The sequence below is a fragment of the Lepidochelys kempii genome, chromosome 24 (genome assembly GCF_965140285.1).
Source record: "Lepidochelys kempii isolate rLepKem1 chromosome 24, rLepKem1.hap1, whole genome shotgun sequence".
Lineage (NCBI taxonomy): Eukaryota > Metazoa > Chordata > Testudines > Cheloniidae > Lepidochelys > Lepidochelys kempii.
In genome coordinates this window covers 3,457,482-3,480,810 of record NC_136403.1, presented here as the reverse complement: position 1 = coordinate 3,480,810, position 23,329 = coordinate 3,457,482, and the positions used below count along the sequence as shown (strand labels likewise).

General features: G+C 56.2%; 1 protein-coding gene across 1 annotated transcript in view; it reads right to left on the bottom strand.

The window, feature by feature from the left end:
• KIRREL1 (kirre like nephrin family adhesion molecule 1) overlaps positions 1 to 21,008 on the bottom strand; it is an 83,954-nt gene extending 62,946 nt beyond the window's left edge. Inside the window, exon 1 of the mRNA XM_073322703.2 lies at positions 20,728 to 21,008. Within this exon, the coding sequence (XP_073178804.2) occupies positions 20,728 to 20,788 (61 nt within the window). The 5' untranslated portion in view covers positions 20,789 to 21,008. The remainder of the gene's footprint in view (positions 1 to 20,727) is intronic.
• Positions 21,009 to 23,329: the final 2,321 nt, after the last annotated feature.

The window sequence follows — 23,329 nt, the reverse complement described above, 5'->3', positions numbered from 1 at the left end:
GGACAACAACGAATCAGGTCCCACGGACTGATTCCCTTTTCCCCGCACCTTGGGTCGACAGGTCACCGGGTTCATCATTATTCTAGAGACACTTTGCATCAGCTAAGCCACCTGGGTTAGCCACCTCGTCCTGCAGCCAGACACCAAAGCATCCAGCCCTTTCACTAAAGTGCAAGCAGGTTACAGCAGCTGTTCCTCACTGGAGACCAGTCCTGTCATCGCTCACAAATGACACAAGTTTTCCGTTCTCTCCCTAGCCCCTGGCTTTTGTGAGCCGAGGACACAGAAGGCTCCGGAGGCTCAGACAGATGCTCTCATTTAACAAAGACACAATGGACGGAGCCAGATTCAGTGCCCGGACCGCTGAACTCTGCCTCTCTCTAGTCTACGTCTGCAGCCCCACAAGTCGATGCTATACCCCAGTAGCCTGGGGGCTACTTGCCCTGCAGTCCCCTTTCACGACAACATAGGCTGTAAGCTCTTTGGGGCAGGCACCATCTCCTAGATACATGATTGTACAGCACCTAGCACCCTCGGGGTGCACCCACAATGCAAATTATAAATAATAATGAGACCTCCAATTAAACGCTCCCTGGGTCTGGGACGAAAGCACACGTCTTATCTCTGGTATTTTGCAAATTCAGGGTTTCTCAGGGGCGGGAGACATTGTGGGGGCGACTCGGCCTGCCCCTCGGGGCGAACGGAAACAGGAAGATGCAAATAAAAAGAGCCACTAACTACATCATGACTCCGACTCAGTCATGGCTAGGGAACAAGACAGCTCTCGCCGCGCTCTCCCTCTCTCTCTCTCACTCACACACACACACACTCACACAGAGGCAAGGAATGGAAGCTTTTCTGGATCCCCATGTGTTCACTAAAGGAGCTCAGGGCGCTGTTTGGAGAGACATTTTCTGGAGGCGAGCTAGCTTTTCCTCCAGCCCGGTCCATCCCCCCTCTGCGCCCAGTAGGGCCTTAGCATTGCGAATTTGCTCAGGGAATCTTTCCCTTGGCACAATCCCTCTCCGTCACCCCTCCTTCCCCTCTGGATTTTGTAAACCCTGCAGAGAAAATATGGAGCTGGAGCAATTCTCTCTCTCTCTCTCCCTCGCTCTTGCGGTCAAAGCCCAGGGATGATCCTACAAGCCTGGAATTTGAGAAATTTCCTGCCAAGGCTCTCTGGAAGACTAGAGAGGGAAAGGAAACCTAGTAATTAACCCTCGGCTTTCCACTCCTGCCTCTGCTCTGCTGCGGGGGGCTTCGGGGAACGCAAGCGGACTCACCAAACAAGAGAGAGGCAGGCAATCCCCTGGGGAGTTCAAACTTTAGGGGTGTTGGAAGCTGGGCTTGGGGGAGGGGTTGCCTGCTTCTGCAGAGCCGTTTGTTACAAGTTGGCCCCTGCAAAGGGCAGGCCGGTTCCCGCTGGCTTCGCCAGGCACTCAGGCTCAACCCCCTCAGAGCAGGATACCCACAGTCAGAGCCCTATTTTCCAAAGCGCTCCCAGCACACCGGGTGCTGAGCCCCTTTGAATAAAGGGCCTTTATTTTGGTGTCTGAATGGGAGCAGAGCTCTGGGAAATCTGGGGCTGACCGTGGGTGCCGAGAGATTGAAAATCTCCTCCCCCTCCCCAACATGATAGTTACACAGACCCACACTAGTAACCATCCCAGTATCTGACGCTCCTTCTGCACAAGACACAGTGGTCTGCGTTAGTCTCCGCTGACCGTTTAGGCTGCTAGACCGAGGCTTGGGAGACTAGGTTCACCTTCTTGCTCTGCTGCAAACTCCCTGGGTGACCTCAGTCAAACCACGCCATGCCTCAGTTTCCCCGTCTGTACCACGGGGTAACAGCCCTGCCTTGCAGGGATGCTGAGAGGATAAATACCTTAAACTTTGTGAGCTGCTCAGATACTACGGTAACAGAGGCCCCAGAAGCATCTAAGCACCCACAAAAGAGCCAGTGCCACCCAAAACTAGTTACTGCTTCGAGGGAGTGACGCGTGACGCAGGCCCTAACAACACTGAACTTTTCCGCCTAACACTTTGCCACGATGCCGCCTCTCCGCTGGGATATGTCGCAGCCTCGCCAGGGCCAAGCGCTCCACAGCCAAGAGTCCGACTCCAAAAAATCGGGAGATCCGCTTAAAAATCGGGAGGTTTTTAAAAAAGGAGACGGGCTGGTGCCTTTTTATTTGCCGCCCGTGTAGCAGAGTGAGTGGAACTGGAGGGGGAGGTTCCAGAAGGGAAGTCGTTTGGTGCAACATCTGCAGCTCAGGAGAGCAAGCCGGTGGCCAGGCTGCTTCCGAAGTAATGCAGACCTCTCGGCACACACCGCCCTGGCCTCTTTGCCCACTCAGTAAAGATCTCTTTCTCACCGCTCTCCCTGCCTAGCCTCGCTAACGAACCATGGTGGGAGAAGTGGGATTCTGAACTCACAGCCCTGCCTGCTGCCTCGCTGATTAGCGATGACACACGGTGACTGCGTTCAGTCGCATCCTTGGGCTGGCCAGCATCTCACAGGGGCTGGGGTGAGCCGAGCCGGTGATGCTTATAAACCAGGTGACTCAAACCCAGTTATCCCTCCCACCACCACCCCCACCCCAATCCAGGGCCTCGGGGGAGCAGATTGAAACCTGTTTACAGCTTGTCTGGGAACTTGCTTTGCCCCAGGACCTGCCTCCATCCCTGACTTGTTCAAGTCTGTAGCCCGGCTTGGAGACCCCCTGTAACACCAGGTCTCCCAGCATAAGCAGGTGCCAGACGGGGGCATAGCCACATTTGACCCAGGCTTGATGAGCCCGTCTGTCTGTCCTTGTCCCCGTGTCTCTCCTCTGCTTCCTGTCAGCCCTGTTTTCATGGAAATGTCACAGTACCCTGCGAAGGGTCTTCTAAAGTTTCCCAGCCATTCAGGGGATGCTGATGAGCATCTGGCTCCAGGCAGGCCAGCTCTCTCCCTCCCTCTCTCTGCTCTGCCTCCATCATCCCAGCCGGCGGTCCTGATCCTGGTTCCTGGCCCGCCCCCGGCTCCTCGCTAACACACAGACCCATTTTGTTTCAAGCCTTGACTCAACATCAAAGGCGACTTCCCAGCCCACTCCCCCGCCCCATCTCCTCTGGAGTCTTCGCTGCCACAGCTCAGCACTTTGCCGATCCCGGTAATCTCCCAGGTTGGAATCAAAGCCCCCTGCTTCTCCATTCCCATCTGCGGGATCTGAGCTCAAGCGGCCCCCAAAGGCCCCTTAGACAAAGCTGCATCCCCCGCCAACTGGGTTTAGGGCCCCCCCAACTTCTCCTTGATCCATAGGAGCACTTTATCTTTACAGGGAGAGGAGCGAGGTGTCTGGGGGGCAATGGGGTAGAAATCTGGGTGTGGGGGGGAGGAAGAGGTTAGAAACAGACCCTGGGGAGACAGAGTGGGGGCTGGGGATCCTGACAGAGAAAGAGGAGAGCGAGCAAGATCTGAACCAGCACTTTCTCTCCTCCCTCCCAAGGTGAGGGCAGACGCAGGGTCTCCTAGACAGATGGGCCCCAAGCCACCTCTTGAATTCCCACCCAAGCTAGATAATCAAGAGATGGACCCGAAACAAACCTGCTTCCCCAAATGCTCGCAACACCGAATGTCCAGGGCAACCTGCGGACCTGGCATTTCTAGATGGTGGTGGTGATTGGGCCCCTGAGCGATCTGCTGCCACAACCCACGGGGACGGTGTGGGGGGCTAGCAGGCAATTCGTGAACTCACTGTCCGATCTCACCTGCACAGAATAACCCTGATTGCACCGAGGGGGAGAGAAAGTGAGGGCTTGTTCACACTACAGAGGCTAGAGTGGCAGAGCCCCGGTGCCAGAGCTACACTGGCACAATCATGTAATGTAGACGCAGCCTATGCAGTGACGGGAGCAAGTTTTGACACAAGCCGTCCGAGCATTTGGTCGGCGGAGCTCTGGTGCTCCGGGCTATGGATTTTGCAGGGCCACGTGCGAGCGCTGGAGCTGCATCGACCTAAACTTTCAGCGTAGGCCAGTCCCGAGGCACAGAGAGATGCAACGACTTGCCCGGGCTCATGCAGCAGCTTGGTGGCAGAGCAAAGAATAGAACCCTGGAGTCCTGACGCCACTCGGGCTGTACACAGCCAGAAAAGCCATGCTGGCTTCTCCCAGGGAGAAACAGTCTGTCCCGCATCCATGGCCAGAGCAGGAACAGCTGTACAGAAAGCAGAGCACCCCGGGACGGGACCATCCCCACGGGGTTGGTTTCGACCAGAGATCAGCACCTGACGTGCCCAAATGGCATCAATTCGATTTGCATTTAATAAGGGGACTAGCTGATCTGAAATGCACGAGCGGGACCGAACCAACAGAATAGCTAGGAGCCTCCCAGATGCGTGATACCTGTACGCTTTGCTTTTCGAAGTCTGTGGGCTGCCCCCATCAGTAAAGTGTTGTGGACGCTTAGCTGCTTACGAGATTGAAGACCGGCAAATTTCACCCAGCCCCCCTGGGAAATCCCCTTTCCGCTGTTGGAAGCTTTTTTTACTGTTCATTTAAATTCACTTGCAAGTAAATAAAACAGAGAGAAGTCTGCTCTCCCACCTCAAAGGGTTAATGAGGATCAGAGCCGGGGAGTTCAGAGTTCAGAGTTGCTCATCACTAGGGAGTTAGGAAAATGCATTCCCCTGGGGCATGGAAACCAGCCCTGCTTTGTTCTTGGGAACCTTTTGACTAACTGTGACATTGGAAGTTTCACGGGGCCCCGGATCTGATAAGCCACAGAGTATTTCATCTCCCTGCAGAGACCCGGTGGGACCCCAACGGAACTCAAAGCAGCCAACCCCATTGAGTCTGCAAACCTGGGGACCCCCCGACCCAGGAGGTTCTGCTGCCAAAACACCCTGCCACAGACTTCCCAGAGGGAGGAAAACTAGCCCCTGCCGGTTCAGATGCTTTGAACTCCCTTTGGGGCGGAGATCGGAGGAATGGCATGTGGCATATTTCCATTGATTTCAATGAGCTATGAATTAGGCCCTGACTTTTGTATCATCCTCTAGTGTCCAGCCCCTGGAAAAGATAAAAGACCTACTACTGCAATCTGCAGCTTGCTGGGGGAGTCCCCCTTTAGCTCAAGTGGGCAGAGCCTGTCTTCGCAGACATGAAGAATAGGGATTCTAATCCCCTCTCCCCAAGTCTACATGCTCTTCCTTCAGCACCCCTGTCGGACATACCCCAGGGGGGCTGGGAGCAAGGGGCAGATGGGTAGGAGGGAGGACAGAGCTTCCACTCATTCAAGGACTTTATTACTTTGGGGAGGGTGGCTGTGGATGGGGAGGGTGGAGGAAAAAACGTCTGGAGCCCTTAACAATGGCAGAGCCTACAGAACCTGCTGTCTGTTACTTAATTATCTCTGAATGGGTTTGCTCATGCCTTTAAACATTTACTCCGATTGGGTTGCTGCCTGCCATACACACTCACACACTTTGCCTATCTCCTTTTCTGTGCTGTTTCTATGGAAACCCCTCCAAGGCATACAACTGCTCTCTGATTTGAAATAAAAGTTTTTTCTCCCCCCCTCCCCTTTACTACAGTCTGTCTCTCCCTCTCTCTCTCTGTTTCCCCCCTTATTTTGATTTCCATTTGGATTATAACCCCCCCCACCCCGTTGCCATGGCAGCATTGGCAACCTGTTACATTCCAGCCTGTGGAAGAAAAGGACGGGGTCCCTCCCCCCATTTTCTTTTTAAAGTGTTGGTTTGTTTTCCCCAATGCAGCCAGCGAGATCCACGTGGAGGGGCTGCCTTCCATTTACACTCCTCTTTGCCACCAGCCAGGCATGAATTAGAGCCACCCCCTTCCCGCTTTGGGGCCCCTTCACACTTGCACGGGGCCTCGTGGTCAATGAGAATCAGGCCTGGCGTGTCGGGGAAGGGCGGACAGCCGGCCGACAGACAAAGAACAGCCCGCTCTCACTCAAGCGGTTCGCTTTGGAGGGGGACGGTGGCGACGATAACATGGAATTCGGCGCAGCACAGTGACCTGAATTCGAATTGACACCCAGGCCCCTGGCAGCGTCAAGGGGGCTTAAATTGGGTGTAAATTACAATCACACTCGCTTTAAGGCCTCTTTGCCCAGCCGGAGCCAGGAAAAGGGAACTTAGCACAAACGAGAACGTGGCTCGCGGTTTCTGGGTTGGATTCTCCCTTGCCCAGCGGCCGTTTACACCAGCGTACAGACAGGGCAAACTGCTCCTTCTTCTGATCCGCACTGCTGCTGTACCCCAGGCCGAACTGTCTGGGCAAGGAGCGTACGCTACCTATGCTGGGAAACGTGGAGGGTTATGTTCATAGGAGACAAAATGAAGCACGGCTGCACGCCACACCACGCTGTGCTGACAAAAGGCGAGCTTTGCAAGAACTAGTACAGAACCGGCCGGAGGGCTAGGTAGGGGGACCAGATATAGGGACAGTCCTGATATTTGGGGCTTTTTTTTATATGGGCTCCTATTACCCCCCACCCCCTGTCCTCATTTTTCACACTTGCTATCTGGTCATCCTAGGACTAGGAGAGATCCCGTGGCTGAGGCTGAAAGAACTAGGTCGTATCTGTCTGACCCACACACCCCAGTTCTGCATTGTTATGGTTGGCCGAGCTGGGGGAGAGGGGGATGGTTTTCCCAACCTGCCAAAAATGGTCCCATCCTGAATTGGGACGAAAAGTCAAAATCGATAAACTGTTCATGCTCTGAAAAGACATTCAGCTTGGGCTGATCCAAACGTTTTGTTTGGATCATTTTGAAACGTTTGTTTCGGGCTTTTCAACCATTTTCTGCTTTGAATTTAAAAAAATCCATATGGGAAGGAGCTGACATTTCAAAACAGACCACCATTTCGAATGGGGAAACCCCGGATTTTCCATGTGGACAGTGTTTCACTAACTTCCAAGCTTTGTGGAGTAAAAAAACTCCCCTTTCCCGTGAAAAGTTTCGGTTTCAACAAATCTGCATTTTCTGGCCAAATCAATCCATCCATCAATCCATCCATCAATCCCAACCAGGTCTGGTGTTTGGGATGCTGCCACTGACAGAAAATGCAGCTTCAGGAGCAGGTCTTAAACTGCTTTAACTGAATTGTGTTTTTTCTTTTTAAATCATGCAATTGTGCCAGTCGCCCTACTCACTAAACGATGCTGCCCTTGCCGAGAACTTGCTTGGGCAGTCGCCTGCCCTTCTCAGGAAGCGGGCAGGACTGGACCCTCGGAACAGTGGCGGGGCAAATCTGAGGTGGGGGGCTGCTTTCCCAAGGCTGCCTCTCCCCCCCTTTTCCTTTCCTGCTCACCCACGTTTGTCCAGGCAGCTAGGTGACAGGCTCTGCCTGCCCTGCGCTGGCCCAGCAATCGCTCCCCATGTCTTCCTTTGGCTCACATTTCTCTCCCTCCCCATGCCCCCCATCCCAGCCTCCATGCACCCAGGCTGCAACCTGAGGGGCCTCTGACTGCAGGGCCTGGCCCAGAGCCCCTCAAACTAACAGCAATCTGCTGATTTCGGGGGGGGGGGTTGGATCAAGTGTGTGGGTGGATCCCTGTTAGCTGCAGCCGCAGTAGTAGATCCCTTATCTTCTGTGAGCTGCAGCCTGTAGAGGGAGACATGACAGCAGAGAAGGCGGATCTGTTACACCTCACCTCTTTCCCCCCAGCCACTTTCCTCTCCTCCTTTTCCTCCATCCCTTCTTCTGGCCTTCCCACTGTTCTCCCGCCCACTCTCCACTCAGAGCAGGAGGTTATGAAAATGAGCCCTGTGCCCAGGAGACTGTAATTATCTGCTAAGTGCGAAAGCCAGAGTGATTAATTAAGAGATAATAAAAAGAAAAGGAGGCTAGAGAGGGAATAACGGATGCTTTGATGATAAAACCTGAGGTAAGGCAAGCAATTAGGGGGATCTTTATGGAGAGTTAGCTATAATCCCTGAGTTACCAGCACCAAACGCCAGGCAGTGGGGAGTGGGGGGCCGCATGTCGCTTCCTACGGGCTCCGGGCGGTGTGTATCCATGTGCAAGGGGGCACAAACGAGTGTGCAAATGGGGATGGCCTGTAGAAGAGCCCCCAGGCATGTCCCTTTATGTTTGTAAAGCCACATGTGTGTCCCTAGGTGGGCGTGTCCCGTGAGGGCCCCTGTGAGGGCATGTGTGTACCCATGTGGGACACAGGACACCTGGGTTCCAGTCCATCCTCTGAATCAGGAAGAGCAGGACTTGAACCTGGGTCCCACCCATCTCATGTGAGCGTCCAACTGCCAGGCTCTTGGCTGCCCAATGGTGGGTCTTTTTCTCCCTCCGGCTTTTCAGGAATGATTCCAAAAGGTCCCGGGAAATTCTTCAAAACCTGCAGCATTTTTATGTGATGGAAAAGCGTTTCCCAGACAGCTCTGCTCCTGGGGTTTACTGCCAGCTCCAGGTGGGAATGTGGGCTCGTGGTTACAGCGCGGGGCGCCAGAGGACGGTTCCCGGGCTCTGCCACTGAGTCACTGGGTGACCTTGGGCAAGACACTTCCACCCTCCCTGGGCCTCAGTTTCCCCATCTGTAAATATTTACCCAGCTTCTGGGTAAATTCGCTAATGGTTGCAAAGGGCTTTGATCTCCCCGGCTGGCAGGCGCCAGAGAAGGGCAAAGCATTATTAATATTTAACGGCATCCACCCCGCCGGCTTTCTGCCTGTTCCTGCGCTGGGTGGCACAGCTGTATGTGCGGGGGGTAGGAAGGGGGCAGGGGGAGCCTGGGGAATCTCACCGCAAGCTGGGGAAGTGGAGAAGTGGATTGCGAGCTGCTAGCTCCCAGGGCACCTCCTCACACCCGGCTGATCGGCCACGCCCACGCCGCGTGTTGCTCTGCCCTGACCTCATCGTTCGCCCGCGCTCCCTCCCTTGATGTGCCCGGGGATAACGATATGTGATGCTACATGGATTTCTACTCTGGGAAAGTCACGTTTCCCCAGGCCTTGGCCTGGGGGGGAACCTGCTAGCGCCGCCCACAGCCTGACAGGGGCCTCTGGGCTCAGCGCTTCTACTCCCCCACCACCGCTTCCCACCGCCCCCGTGCCTTGCACGGCAGGCCTGCTGATGCCCCCGGCTTGCTAGCTGCTTCCCCGCCGGGCTGCACGGTGCATTGAGCCGGCGGTGACTTTTTGCTGCACGACAATCTTGATCTCCCTGGGTGCAACCCAGGGAATAAGCTGGGACAACCGGGCAGCAACAGGGGGCTTGATTTGGAGGGAACAGGGAAGGGACCCCAAAGCTGCTAACTCCACTGCTCTCTGTTCGCTGCATCCCCCTCCTCCGTGTTGGAATTCAGCCTCCAGAACAAGGGAGATGCGCCAGAACCCAGGAATCCGGGCTCCTCTGCTGACACCCATTATCCAGCTAGGGCAGGATTTAGGTGACAACAGGCACTGCAGGCTGGGAGCTAGAGCCAGAGAGGATCACAGGGGCGGTCTGCATCCAGCAGCCTCAGCAAAGCATCACCTTTGTATTCACCACACAGCCCAGCCCTGTCCCCTCCAGAGAGAGACGTTCCACAGGGCCAAGGCCCCTGGAACTCCTAAGGGGCCAGCCTTTGTTCTGAGCTCCCCTCGCAAATGGCTCCAGGGCTCAGGCCTGCTATAATGCCAATCACCCCCTGCGTTCACTGCAGAATCGGGGCAAGGACTCTGGGTCTCTTAGGAGGTTGGAGCTCTTTGCCTGGCGGGCTGTCCTAGCAATTCCCACCTTTGCTTAGCCAGGACTCCCCCGCAATGGTATCAGCAAGTCTATGCTGATAAGAAGTCTAGCACCGGAGCTAGCGGGGACTCTCCCCTAGCTGGTAGCACTATAGGGCTTATGACACAAAGGGGGACATTTCTGATTCCTTCCCATAGAGGGTGGCGCACGCACAACACACACAAACACACACTTCATCACAACTGGTCCCCTTTCTACTGATGAAACTCAGTCTCCAAGGTGACTTTGTTTCTTTCCCTGACCCCTCAGCCAAAAGGAATTGTAGGAGGAGACCATAGCCCTGCAGGAGAAGCTGCAAAGCCACCCACTGGACGCCCCAAGCAAGCCAATGGGCTGGAGCGATAGCCTAGGAGCGCAAGCTAGAGGGCAAGCCCAGGCAAAGGCACGCCCCAGCCCAGGGAGGCGAGCGCAAGGGAGGAGGACTGGGGGAACATGAGGTCGAGTGACAGAACCCTGCCAGGGAAGCGAGCGAGCAAGAGCACTGGGCCAGGGGAGCGAGCGAAGGCTGGAGCCCCCGAGCTCACCCTTGCTGCCAGGAACTACAGTGGCCTCACCCTGGAGAGCTGGCTGGCTCCAACCCCCCCTCCCCCGCCACCCCGGGATTGAAGCCCTTTAATCCCAGTGTGCCCCTGTGGGTCTCACTCAGGGTCCCAATTTCCTCAATGGCTTTGAATGCAGGGGCTGGGGAGGGCTGAGTGCTGGGGATCTGGGTAGGAAGGGAGGCTCCCTGGGATATTAAAATGGGCAGGAGAGCAAGAAATCTCTGACTCAAGGCAGGGGACGGAATTTGCTGGGTCAGCCCCCACATAGCCACGGTGACACGCTGTCCATTAGCTCTAATCCTCCCTTCCAGAACAGGGTCAGCACGGAGCCATCCTTGCTGCTCCGAGTCCCCCCGTTCCCGCCTGCCACTTCCGAGCCACCAGTCCGTTCCCCAGCGAAAGGCTCGCTGCAGCAGAAGGGGGCCATTGAACCTGGTGTCCGGCCTCCTGTGTCCTATGGCAGCAGAAGCCCTGGAGTGAGGGCAATCTCACGACCCCAGTGTGCTTTGCAAAGTATGCACTGCATGCTGGGATCGCTTCTCCCACCACTGAAAGGCAGCCACCTCTCTGGTAAGATGCATCAGCTGTTTAACAGCACAAAGCAACGCTGTCCAGGGATCAATCACCCAGCCTGAAAGACAGCTACCTCTGGGGTTGAGCACAGCTGCTATTTAAAAGCACGAAGCAATGCTGCTTGTGGATCGCTCTCCCACCATTGAAATGCAGCCACCTCTGGTGTGGAGCGCAGCAGCGATTTCACAGCCATGCAAGAATGGTGGAGGGTGAACAATCAACTTGTGCCTTGACACATGAGGGTGGAGGACCCTTTTAATTGCCTCCTCGCTATTGGAACTGCCTGAGGGCCTGATTCTCAGTCACACTAAGGCCCCTTCATGCAGCTCTGGCAGGCTAAAATATATTAGTTCCACCCACTTTAATGGCCCTTTCCTGCCATACTGGTGTAAGGGGGCATGGGAACCAGTGTGTCCAATCAGAGAAGAAAAGGCCCTGATGGGTCCAGTCTCCCCTAGCTGAAGAAGGATCCTTCCATATGCTATAACCTCCAGCTACGTGTTCGAAGTGCCCTGAACGACAGGGATCCCACCGCTTCCCTGGCAGAGACGATTCCCAAGAGTCTCTCACTGACAGGAACCTTTTCTGGGTCATCAGCACTCCTGTCCCATACTTGGCAACATCTGGGCTGTTGCCTGTCTCTAAGCTTGGTTGCCACTTTTCCTACTGCAGGGAGTTCCACAAGTTCACTGCACTTTGCGCATGCACATGCCCTGACAGAAAAGGGTTTCCTTTCATCCCTGAGTCGCTCTGCAGAGTGAGCAGCAGTGGACTGTGGATGGATCAGACAGGTAGAGTTGCAAGACGCTGTTTGGAGCAGGGGTCACAGCACTCCGAACATTAGATAGATTCATCTCTAGATAAATAACACAATAAATAACACAATGTGTGCTTAATGCCTGTGGAGGAGCAAGCACTCACCAGCTTCACAGCATTTCACACAGTAAGGCATGCGTTAGTATCCCAGGTTACAGATGGGGAAACTGGGCACGGGGTGGGGGGAAGTGACTTGCCCAAGGTCACCCAGGAAGTCAGTGGTAGAGCTGCAAACAGGTCTCTAGACTCCCAATTTAGAGGCCCTATCCACTAAATCACACTGTCTCCTACCTAGACTAAGCTGTTTTAGGGTTCAACCCTGCTCCCATTGAAATCAATGGCATAATCTGCATTGGCTGGAATGGTGCAACATTGCTCATTTGCACCAGTGCAAAGATGGTGCAAAACCCTAGTGTGCTGGGGGGGGCAGCGTTTCCCTGCTGCATACGATTGTGCAAGAGGATCAGGCTAGGCTGTGTTTGTTGGAATCCAAAGAGCCCATTAACTGGACTTGGCTTGTTCAGAGGGCCAGCGCGGTAGCCCAAGGTTTGGGGCTGGCCGAGAGCTGTCGGGCTGAAGGCCCCACTGTCCTGAGGAACTGGGCAGGGAGCTAACGCCATGTACTTGCTCTGCTTTGCAGCAGGAGCAGGGCTGACCCCAGGGAGTCCTGACCAAAGATCTGCAGCAGGATCTGCAAACCCTATAGAAGCCCTGGAGCTTGGGGTGGCGGGGGAGGGAAGCAGCCCATAGGGAGAGAGCTGGGGACTGGGGTGTTGCCAGCAGGGGGGCAGGCAACAGCTTCAGGGTGGAAACCCTGTGGACCTCGGAGGTTCCACGGTCGGGTGTTTTCAGTCCCAGAGCAGGGGGAATCTTGCCCCTTTCAGCCCAGTTTTGCTTGAGGGAGGTTGGGATTTTTCACTCGGCTTGTTGGAACGCAAAGGGAGCCGAACGGAGCACAGCTCTAGGGGGTGTGGGGAGAGGATGGCAGCAGGCAGCGGGGTCTGCTTGGAGGTGGCCCTCTAGTGGCTACCCACAGAGAGGATAAGAGGCCTGCTACCACTGCTAGCTGAGGGAGCGCATCCTTAACTCAAATGGGCAAGCCCTGTGTTTTTGGAGTCTGAGGCTGAGGGCTCTAAGCCTGCCCTCCCGGGAGTGGGGGAGAATTGTCTCTGTTGCAAGTGGATTTTGTTACCAACGACTGCTGGCTTTCCTACCCAAGAGTCACTTGCAACCAGGGTGCTGGGCCCAGCTGGATTGAGCAGCCCGGTGGAGTGTGCGACAGGCAGCGCCCAGCGTCAGGCTCAGCAGAGCTACCGTCGGAGCCCCACCGCCCAGGGTGATGGGTCGCCGGAGTTTTGCGTGGTTCTCCCTGCACCCAGCCGCAGATGATGAGGTTACGGCACAAAAAGCCCCTCAAGGTGGGGGTGGGGGGAGCCGTGGAGCCAGCCCCACCGGGCTGTTTGTGCTGAGCTGTGTGCTGACAGGTGTCAGGTGCAATCAAAATAAATAACCCTCTCGCCAGGCGGCGGAATGAAAGGGGCGGCGTAGATCCCTGGGGGGCAGTGAGTGGGTGGCTGGTTCAAAGGCGCGTTAGTGATAGGGAAACGCAGCTGAGCTCCCTTGTTGTCTCCCCCCCCCACACACACACAATGCATCAGCACATCTTGCTGGCTCCACCTTGCACCCCAGCCCTTAAACCTCTGAGCACAGCCAGTCCCGGACGGCGGGGGCTGCTCTCCTGGGAGGAGGGCTGTCCCAGAGCTGGATCAGGATGCCCTCCAGCTCTGGGGAGGTTTGGAGCTGAATCCAAGAAGGGGGAACCCCGTTAAGACTTGCCTAGAGAGCTCTAGGGTTTGGACCCAGATTGCAGGGTCTCTCTTTTCCTACTGCCCTTTTGGTGGGCGCTAGCAATTGGTTCTCAGGGACCAGCCACTCCACTGAGCTCTCTCTGTGGCGAAGGCAGTGTTGTCTAGAGGTTTAAGAATGAGCCTGAGTGGCCAGGATGCCTGAGTTCCATCCCCAGCTCTGGAAGTAGCCGGGGGTTTAGTAATTGGAGCAAGGGCCTGGGAGCTATTCCATTTCCATTTCTGCCACTGGCCTGCCGCGTGACCTGGAGCAAATCACTCCCCGACTGCATGCCTCACTTTCCTCACCTGGAAAATGCAGCTGATCGTACCAACCCCTGCCCTACGTGGCTGGAGGTGAGGATTGATCAGCTGTGGTGTGCTGGAAGATCCCCTGGTCCAAGGCACTGATATTATCATGGATGGGCCCATTGAACCCAGGGACAGTTTGTATTTGTAGTGAGACACGGGCCTGAGCTGCTGAAACGGAGCAGGGCGGATGAAGCTAGGTCCCATCGCTCACTTCCCCAAGCAGAGGGATCCTCACAGAAGTGCTTGTCTGGCCAGCCCTGCCTTTCATCTCCCCCAGGCTCCACTAACCCGGCTTTGCTCTGCCACTGCCCAGCCTGTCTGGGGCCTGCCTGGAGTCCGGCTTGCGCCTGGTTTCTGGAGGGACTTCCCCTTTCCCAGCCACTTCCATGTGACCCCCAACGCGCATGCCCCGACTGCCCCTACCGTCCCCCTCACAAGGGTCTGGGGATCTGGGCTTTGCCACCTCTGCACAAGGCAGCATAGCCTAGTGGACAGGTGCTCATCTGGGTCCCAGAAAACCTGGGTCTATTCCCAGCTATGCCACTGATCTGCTGGGTGACCCGGGGCAAGTCACCTCCCCTCCCTGGGCTGTAAGTGCTTCAAGGCAGGTAGGGGCTGGTAACACAGCCCTCCCTCCCCCCCCGACCCCGGTTTCACTTGCGGGGGTGCTGCAGCTGTATAAATCGGACCAGCGTGCCCGCGCTGCATGGGAATAGCCGCAGTAAATACAGGGCTCTCGTCTTGTGAAGACAGACCCCGGTGAATCGGGGCCGGCAGATCCTCCCCAGGGAACCCAGCCCTCCTGCAGTCCCCCCCGTTTCCCTCCTGCTGCTCTCAGAGGCTAGGACTGCCTAGCCGCGTGCCTGCAGCTGATGGAATTGATCTGGAAAGGCAGACGGCCCGTGGTTCCAGCAGGGTGGCATGTCACATTTGTGCCGGGGTGGGGGGAGACAGGGTCAGCCGCAGAGGGGGAGGAGAAGAGGCTGCTGCGGGGTGGAAATCAGAGACACGGGGGTTAAATTCCAGACCAGCCAGCAGAACAGAGCTGGAGTCCCCTGCCGTGGATCAGTTCAGGTTATTGGGGCTGGACAGGACAGCAGGAAGCTATAAACCAGCCCTGTTGCCGCTCGCACAGAGGACAAGACAAGGGGATCAAACCCTTCACCCTCTTCCTCTGCTGCGTTGGGCAGAGTGATGCGGGGTCGTGGAGCTGAATAGCGATGTCCTGGTGACAGGGGGGCCAGGGAGCAGCCCAGCCAGCCCCTGCCATGCCGCCAGGAGATGGAGAGATGGGAACGTTTGCAGCCCGTGTGCCCCATAAGTGGGCCACCCCAGGGAGAGGGGCTGGGCTGTGGGGCATCGCTCTCCCCGCAGCACCAGGAAATCGACACTGAGCATGACACAATGCCCCTTTAACCCTCACACGGCCAGCAGGCTGAGAGCAGGCTGGGACGACGGGACTATGGAGAGAGAGAGCAGAGAGACAGACACGCACGGAGTCAGCGACCTAGTGAGGTGACAGCAATGGTTAGCCACCTGTTCCCCCCCGACCCCGCTGCCGCATTGTATTCCTCCAGTCCCTAAAGACTTCGACCGTCGGGGTGGGGTGGGGCTCTCCCCCCTCAACCCTGTGCTGGCTCCCACCCTGGGTAAGGGAAGCCACTTGCCCCAGCACAGAGTTTGCCCTATAAACCCCCCTGACCTCCCGATGCCTTGGCCGAGCTGCGATGCTGGCTGCTCCCCCCAGCTGCCCCGTCGGGCCAGCAGGCCGGGCTTTGTGAGGCCCCTGGGGGCCAGGGCGGCTGGCAGAGAAGTGGCACAGAGCAGGCAGCAGCCGGCATGCGTGAGTGAGTGAGGGGGGCTGCTGGGTGCCGAGTTTTTACACAGCATTCATCAATCTGCAGTCAAACCACTATTACTGCCCGTGCATCGCTCACAATATTTACCTGCCGCTCACCGGGGGCGTCCGGCATGGGGGGAAGGGAGCCGGCAATGCAGCAGCCATGCACACGGGGGGCTGAGACCGAGACCTGCCCAAGCTCTCTGCAGGCATGGAGTCTGCACAGGTCTGGAAAGCAAGTCCTGCCAGCTCCTTGGCTGCTTCTCCGGGGGGGAGATGATCTATCCGCACATCTGCCCCACTGTCTGTCCGTCCAGCCTCACCCCCACCCTATGTCCATCCATCCTCCATACGCACCCACACCCCTCTGTCCATCCATTCATCCATCCATCTGCACCCCCACCCCCTGTCCGTCCGTCCATCCATCCATCCATCCATCCATCCATCCATCCATCCATCCTTACCCCCACCCCTCTGTCCATCCATCCCCATAAATGCCCCTCTATCTACCAATATATATAGATTCTTATATTGCCCTCAGCACTGTAATATCTGATCCACCCCCATATATACCCCTTTAACTATCCATTCCTAGGAACACCCCTCCATTTATCCAGCCAGCCAGTCAACCATCCCCCTCCATCCATCGCAATACACACTACCCCATAGATACCCCACTTCTAACCATCCAGCCATCCACCCCCACACATGTGTATCTAATCTATCTATCTACCTATCTATCCCTCTATACACCCCTCTATCTCCATACACCCCGTCTGTCTATCTATCTATCTATACGGACTGAATATTGAAAATATTATTCACCTGTAATGTATTCACTAGCTGATTAAAAGAGTTAGCTGAATAAATAACGAGATAAATAGAATTTATTCACCTTTCTTTCTTTCTTTCTTTCTTTCTTTCTTTCTTTCTTTCTTTCTTTCTTTCTTTCTTTCTTTCTTTCTTTCACTCACTCACTCACTCACTCACTCACTCACTCACTCACTCACTCACTCACTCACTCTCGGTGGCCAAGGATCTATCCTGGTATGTTCCAGTCCTAGTGATTCTGTCCTAATTGAGGCCAGTGATGGCTCCCTGGTCCTCGCTATGGGAAGCCAGGTCTGGGGTCATGAAGGATGGGATGGGGATTAAAGGCACAGGAATACGTCTGTTCATTGGGGCTGGAGGAGAAGGCAAACGCTACGCTGAAGGGGAGTGTGACCTCTTTGTAACCTTTCCCTTCTCAGGTGTCTCTGGCAGGGGATCACAAACCTTGACTAAGACCTCACAGCCGCTCTGAGGTGGGTTTATCACCGTTTCACAGATGGCCCAGAAACAGGGGGAGGCCGCCCGACAAATGCAAGGAAAGCAGGCCAGACAGACACATAGCAAAGCAGAAAAGGGACCCAGGAGTCCTGACACCTAGACCACCCTGCACTACCCACTAGACCACTCCCTTCCCAGAGCTGGGGATAGAACCCAGGAGTCCTGACTCCCCCCCACACACACACACTGGGGTGCAAGATGTGAAGTGCCTGAGTGGCGACACATGACAAGGGATCTGTGACCAGTTTACTATAGCTCACCCCGTTGCATGGAGCGAGCCATCCGGTGTCAGGACTCCCTCTTCCTTCTGTCTAGCTGCCTTCTGAGGTGCAGGATCAAAGCATTTTATGTGTGTGTTTCTGTTAGGGGGAGGGATTTGGGAAGCACATTCCCCCCCCCCCGATATTTCCAGGCAGTATGAAGAACACTCCCACCCTCTACCTCCCCATAAACCCCCTCCTTACAAAACAGTACCCTAGCCACTTCCCACCCCCCACGGGTTGACACCCCCCACCTCCCGAAGCACACACTTCTCCTGATTAGCTGTAGTTTTTGCTGTTGCAATTTTGCTGCTCTTCCCTGAAAGGAAGGGAAAGAGGGGGGGGGGGAAAATCCCACACAGAGAGAAAGGGATAAAGAATCACCCGGAAAATGAATAAATATTTCAATTTGAGGCACAATCACAGCGAGTGATTGAAATGGGGGGAAGAATAATGGGTTTCATTTAGATAAGATACAGAAAATTATTTAGTGAGAAATGAAGAATGATGAAACCCATTCAACATCTTTGTGTGTCTGTGTGAGCTCAAACCACATGAATGGCACAGATCCCCCCCTCCTGCCTGCCCCAATACTCCAACATGTTTCCCCCCACCCCCTTTCTCCATCTATCAAGCTCATTTATATATATCTCCTTCGGGGAGGGGGATCACAGTTTTCCCAACCACTCTTCAACCCCCAATCCCTGCTCCGTTTCTCCCTGATAACAACCCTGAAGGAAAACCCCTCCTGCCCCAGACCAACCCATCCAAACAGCTTCCGAAGGAGGAGGGAGTGGGCAAGAGAAAGAAACTTACAAGAATCCCCATGCACACCCCACAAACCCTGGAAAAATAACACAGGTGCTCCCCTGGTGTCATGCAGAGCAGTGGGGAACAAAGGGAAAAATGGTAATGGGGGGGCAGAGGAGTGTTTATTCGAAAGGGAATCAAAACAGATCCCCAAGCCTCCTCTTTCCCAGAATCCTGCTTCCTAAATCACCAGCCCTGCTTAGCCGTTCACCTCCCGGAGGGGGATTCTTCCCCAAGCAAGGATTTAAGCCACCCTCTGGATCAAATCCTCTGCAGGAGTAAATCAGATTCAGCCCATTTGCCCCCCTCACGCTAGTTTCCAAGAGTTAGATTTATAGAAAGGGAAATATTTCTGCTCACTCTCTCTCTCTCCTGCAAACACCTGCCCCCACCCCAACACCACCTTCCCTCCAATTAAATCCACATGTCACAGTTTGGGGGGCGGGGGAACTGTAGCTTTTGTTCCTTCGATTTAAGTAAAGACCCATGGTGGTTCTCGGAGTCTTGCAAGGAGGGGTGGAGGATGAGATGTATTTATCCTGCCCTGCCCTCCCCCCCCTCGATCTTTCAGTGTAAGAGGCTTTTTTCCCCCTTTAAACCCCTGTTTGTCTCATTTTCTTCCCAGCGTCTTAGCAACGCTCCCCCACAACCCCCCCCCCCCTTTAAATGAAAGCTGTAGCAGTAGGGACCTGCAAGCATTGGAGGACTCAGTATCCAGAGCACAGGGATGCTGGCAGGGCAAGGGTCCTTTGCAAACTGGCCCCTCCAGGCACTCCGTCCCCTGGTGGGGGGAACCCCCCCAGCCCCGCACTGGAGTTCAGGTTCCCATGCCCCCTTCGGTGAAGGCTATTTCACCCCAAGAAGAGGTGGTGTACCCGCAACACAGACCCTCAGAACCAGCCAACTCATTTGCCCCATGGGCCCGCCAAGCAGCCAGCAGCAAGGAAGGAGGCAGCCTGGCCAGCTTTGCCTTTAAGCGACTAGCCTGGAACTTGGGGAAAGCAGAGCTCAGTCACTGCCTGCCTTCTGGCCCTTGGGCAAGTCTCTCTAGGCCTCAGTTTGCTCCCTCTGTAAATGGGCCTAAGGGTCTTGCTCTATTCGGGCTGTGAGCGCTTCGGGCAGGGACCATCTCTCCTGCCTCTGTGCAGCGCCTGGCACAACCGGCCCGCTGGGTGGGACCACTCGACAAACAGCAATAATGCCTTCTGGGCAAGATCAGAACAGGGGACATGGTCCAGGGCCCGCCGCCCCCCACCCACCCTGGCAGGGCTTGGATTTCTTACTTTCCAGTGGGAGCCCAGGGCCCCTCCACTGTCTGCAAGGAAGGACCAGGCCTGAATCTTCTAGCTCTACAGGTCCCTGCGACCAGCTAGATAAACAACCCCCAGCAGCCTTATCAGCCAGAAATCTCCAGGCTCAGGCATTCCTGGGGGAGCTGAGACATCTGCAGAAGGAGGCGGAGTTGCTCCTTTAGCCTAGGGAATCTTTCCCTTTCCGCCACTACCTCACCCCCAGCCCCCCAGCCCCTCTGCCCCACACACAACCCTGCTCCTGGGGAGAGATCCCGCCGGCATCTCGCTTGGAGTCACAGACAAGACACCAACTCCCCCTTTTCCCCTTTGCTGCGACATCAGCACAAGGCAGCCCAGGAAGGGTCCCCATCCGGATCGGGGAGGGGGCCACGCGGGGCTCCAATCCGGCTAGTCCCCCCCCAGCCCCCGCAAACCACCGCTGGCTCCCCCCAAGTGGGCAAGGAGCAGGATTTAAGGCCAACTCCCCAGACACGAGCTCTCCCTTCCCTGGAATGCTCCTTCCAGCAGGAGAGCCCCAGCTGTGCCCCAGCCAGCGGTTCGGCCTGGTCGCCGCTCCCCAGCGTGTGCGGGGGGGATTCCCGGGGAAGCAGCGCCCTCCCTGCACCCCGCAGAACTTGCACAAACAGGGCTCGGACCCCCCCCCCCCCGCGCCACCCCCTTTATAACTTGAAATCGCCAGCCTCTCCCCTGCCCTTCCCCCCACATTCCCCTGTCCCGCTCTCTCCTCCCCCTTCCTTGGCATCCGCGCGACTTCTCCTTTCTGCCATTCCTCCCTTTCTTCCTTCACTTTCCCCCCTTCAGCCTTCCGGGCGCCCCCCCCCCCCCTGTTCTTTTTGCCACAAACTTTTCTCTGGGCAACACAAATACATAAATAAAGGGCAGCAGCAAAACAAGGCTACCCACCAGGGTTATACCGGGGGGGGGGGCAGGACTGGAAGCGGCTCCCCCTTCCCCCCAGCTTTGGATCCAAGATGCAATTCCCCCTCGATTTCCCATGAAAGAAGCGGGGCGGGGGGGGGGGGGGAGCTACCGACCTCCCCCCCCGCCCCGGGAGTGTGGGGGGGAAACAATCAGGAGCCATTCCAGCGAAGCCACTCAAGTTACACCAGGATCAGGCCCCGCTAGCTGCGTTTGCAGAAGGAATTGGGGGGGGGTTTAGTGGGGTGTGGGGGGGGTTAGTGGGGTTGGGGGGGAATCTTTCCCTATCGCCCCCTGCCCCCGCTCCTTCTGCCCTCGCCCATCCTCCCACGAACAACTTGCAAACTCGCTCCCCCCCCAACCCCCCGCGCGGACACAAAAGAGGTGGGGGGCGCGGAGCCCCCCCCTTACCTTGGCACTGAGTGTCAGCCAGAATCACAACCCAGAGCAGAAAGAGCCGCAGATTCCGCATGCTCCTGCCTTTGGCCCGGGCGCTGGGGGGCAGGGGGGGGAATCGGGGGGTCCGGCGGGCGGGGGGTGGGGGGGGTCTCTCGCCTTCTCCGCGCCCTGCCCGGCTTCAGCGCCGCCGCCAAACCATTTCCACGGCTCCGGCGCAAGGGGCCCCTCCGGCTGGCTCGCTCCGGGCTCGCTCGCACCCGCGCTGGCTGGCGCTCCGGAGCGGCGGGGCTGGCTGCAGCGAGGGGATGGAGCGAGACGGGGAAGGAGCCACTGGGAGCGAGCGGGGGAGGGGGCCGAGGAGCTGGCCGGGCCTGGGGGGCGGGGGGTGGGGGGCTCTCAGAACAACCCACCCAGAAACTTGGGCCAAGTTGGGGGTGGGATTGTGGACGGAGGCAGAGGGTGATGGACTGGGGTGGGGGGGTCCTGGACATGGGGGAGGGGATCATAGAGGTGTGGGGGTATTTTTTGACATGGGGGGCAGAGGAAGAGGGTGATTGACTTGGGGGGGGGGTCCTGGACATGGGGAGGGAGTTTTTGACATGGGGAGGGGATCATAGGTGTGGGGGTATTTTTTACATGGGGGCAGATTCTGGGCAGAGGCACAGAGGGTAATGGACTGGGGTGGGGGGATCCTGGACATGGGGGAGGGGATCATAGGTGTGGGGGTATTTTTTCCATGGGGGGCAGATTCTGGGCAGAGGCAGAGGGTGATTGACTTGAGGGGGTCCTGGACATGGGGAGGGAGTTTTTGACATGGGGGAGGAGATTATAGAGGTGGGGGTTATTTTTGACATTGGGGGGAGATTCTGGGCAGAGTCAGAGGGTGATTGACTTGGGGGAGAATCCAGGATATGGGCAGGAAATTCTTGACATGGGGTAGGGGATCATAGAAGTGTGTGTGGGGGGGTATTTTTTGACATGGGGGGCAGATTCTGGACAGGGACAGAGGATAACTGACTTTTTTGGGGGGGAATGCTGGTCGGGGGAGGGAATTCTTGACATGGGGGGGAGTTGTTTGAACAAGGGGCAGAGTCTGGACAGAGACAGAAGATGTTGCAGCAGGAGGGAAGATCCTGGATTGGGGGGGATCCTAAAGGGAGGGGGAATCCTGCAAATGGGATGGGGTGGGCAGAACTTGGGCAGGGAGTGGGATCCCTGATGCAGAGGTGGGATCTTTGAGAAGAGGGGTTAATCCTGCAGGTGGGGGATCCTGGACGGATGGGGGGAATCTTTGAATCAGCAAGGGGGATCCTTGATGGGGGGGTCTTTAATGGGGTGGGGGAGGGGATCCTGGATGTGTGTTGGGGGGATTCTTAACAGAGGGGAAGTGTGTGTGTGTGTGGGGGGGGAATCCTGGACATGGGGGTTAGGGAATTCTGCACTGAGGGGTGGGAAGAAGAGGAGATGGGGGGGGGGCGATGTCAGACTTTCATCTTAGCTCAGCCAGCCCCTCCCCTGCTCTGTGTTTTTAAAGGGACAGGATGCCCCTTTGCCCTCATTTCATTTTGGCTGTGAGTGCCCAGGACACACACAGACAAGGAGAGCAGGGAGCTACTGTCTTTTATTGGACCAACCTCTGGTGGGGGGAGAGAGAAGCTTTGCAGCCACACAGAGCTCTTCTTCGGGGCTGGGAAAGGTGCCCTCCCCCAGCAAGGTGTTTAGCATAAGGGTAGAGTGGTCCATTAACACCTCTGCAGAGACACATGGAGACAGGAGTAAAGTCTGTGTCTGTCCTTGGGTACTTCCGCAAAAGCCCCCCACAGCTGGGGGCTATATCATTAATGGGACCCGCCATTCCCATCCGGCCTGGGGACAAACAGGCTCTTCCCCTGTTGCTGAGCTGTCCAGCCTGATCAAACTCAAAGCTCCCCCAGGCCTTCCCAAACTCAAGCCCAGCCTTCTCTCATTGTCCAGACAGTTCTGTTCACTTTTCGTTCTTGCATTTTTTTTACCCTCTTCTCTCCTCCCCCCCGAAACTATAGAAGCCCAAACTAAAGGCACTGAATATCAGGGGGCTTGAAAAATCTTTTTGCCTGTAAGCTCCCAGGGAGTGGGAAGTTTTCCATTGGGATCAGAGAGGCCCATCTAGTTAGGCAGAATCTCATCTTTTAAAAAAAAAATTACACGTCTAGCCCTTATGTTTGTAAAGAAAACTTTCCAGATGTGAGCCAGTGGAGTGCCCTCTGCCTGAGTCTGCAGGCAGGCAGCTTCCCACCCCTGTGGCAAGCGAAATTGACCAGACTCTGGTGAGTTTCACAGCTGTTATGAGAGTGTGATGGGTGTGAGAGGGGGAGGGGAGGCTGGAGATCTCAGTTAGTGAACTGGGTTGCACCTTGCCTGCTTGCTGCCATTTCCCTGGGCTGGAACCCAGAGGAGTGGAGGGGTCTGGCTTCTCCTCCCAGCTCTCAGGAAAGGGGGTGCAAAGCCCCCTGGCATAAGGGTCTAAGGACTCTTGAAAGCCCTAGGACCACAGGATGTAAGAACCACAGGGCCCGACCCAGGGCTGGAGACCTGATGTAAGGACACTGGACTCTGGTTTGTCAGACTCTCTGTT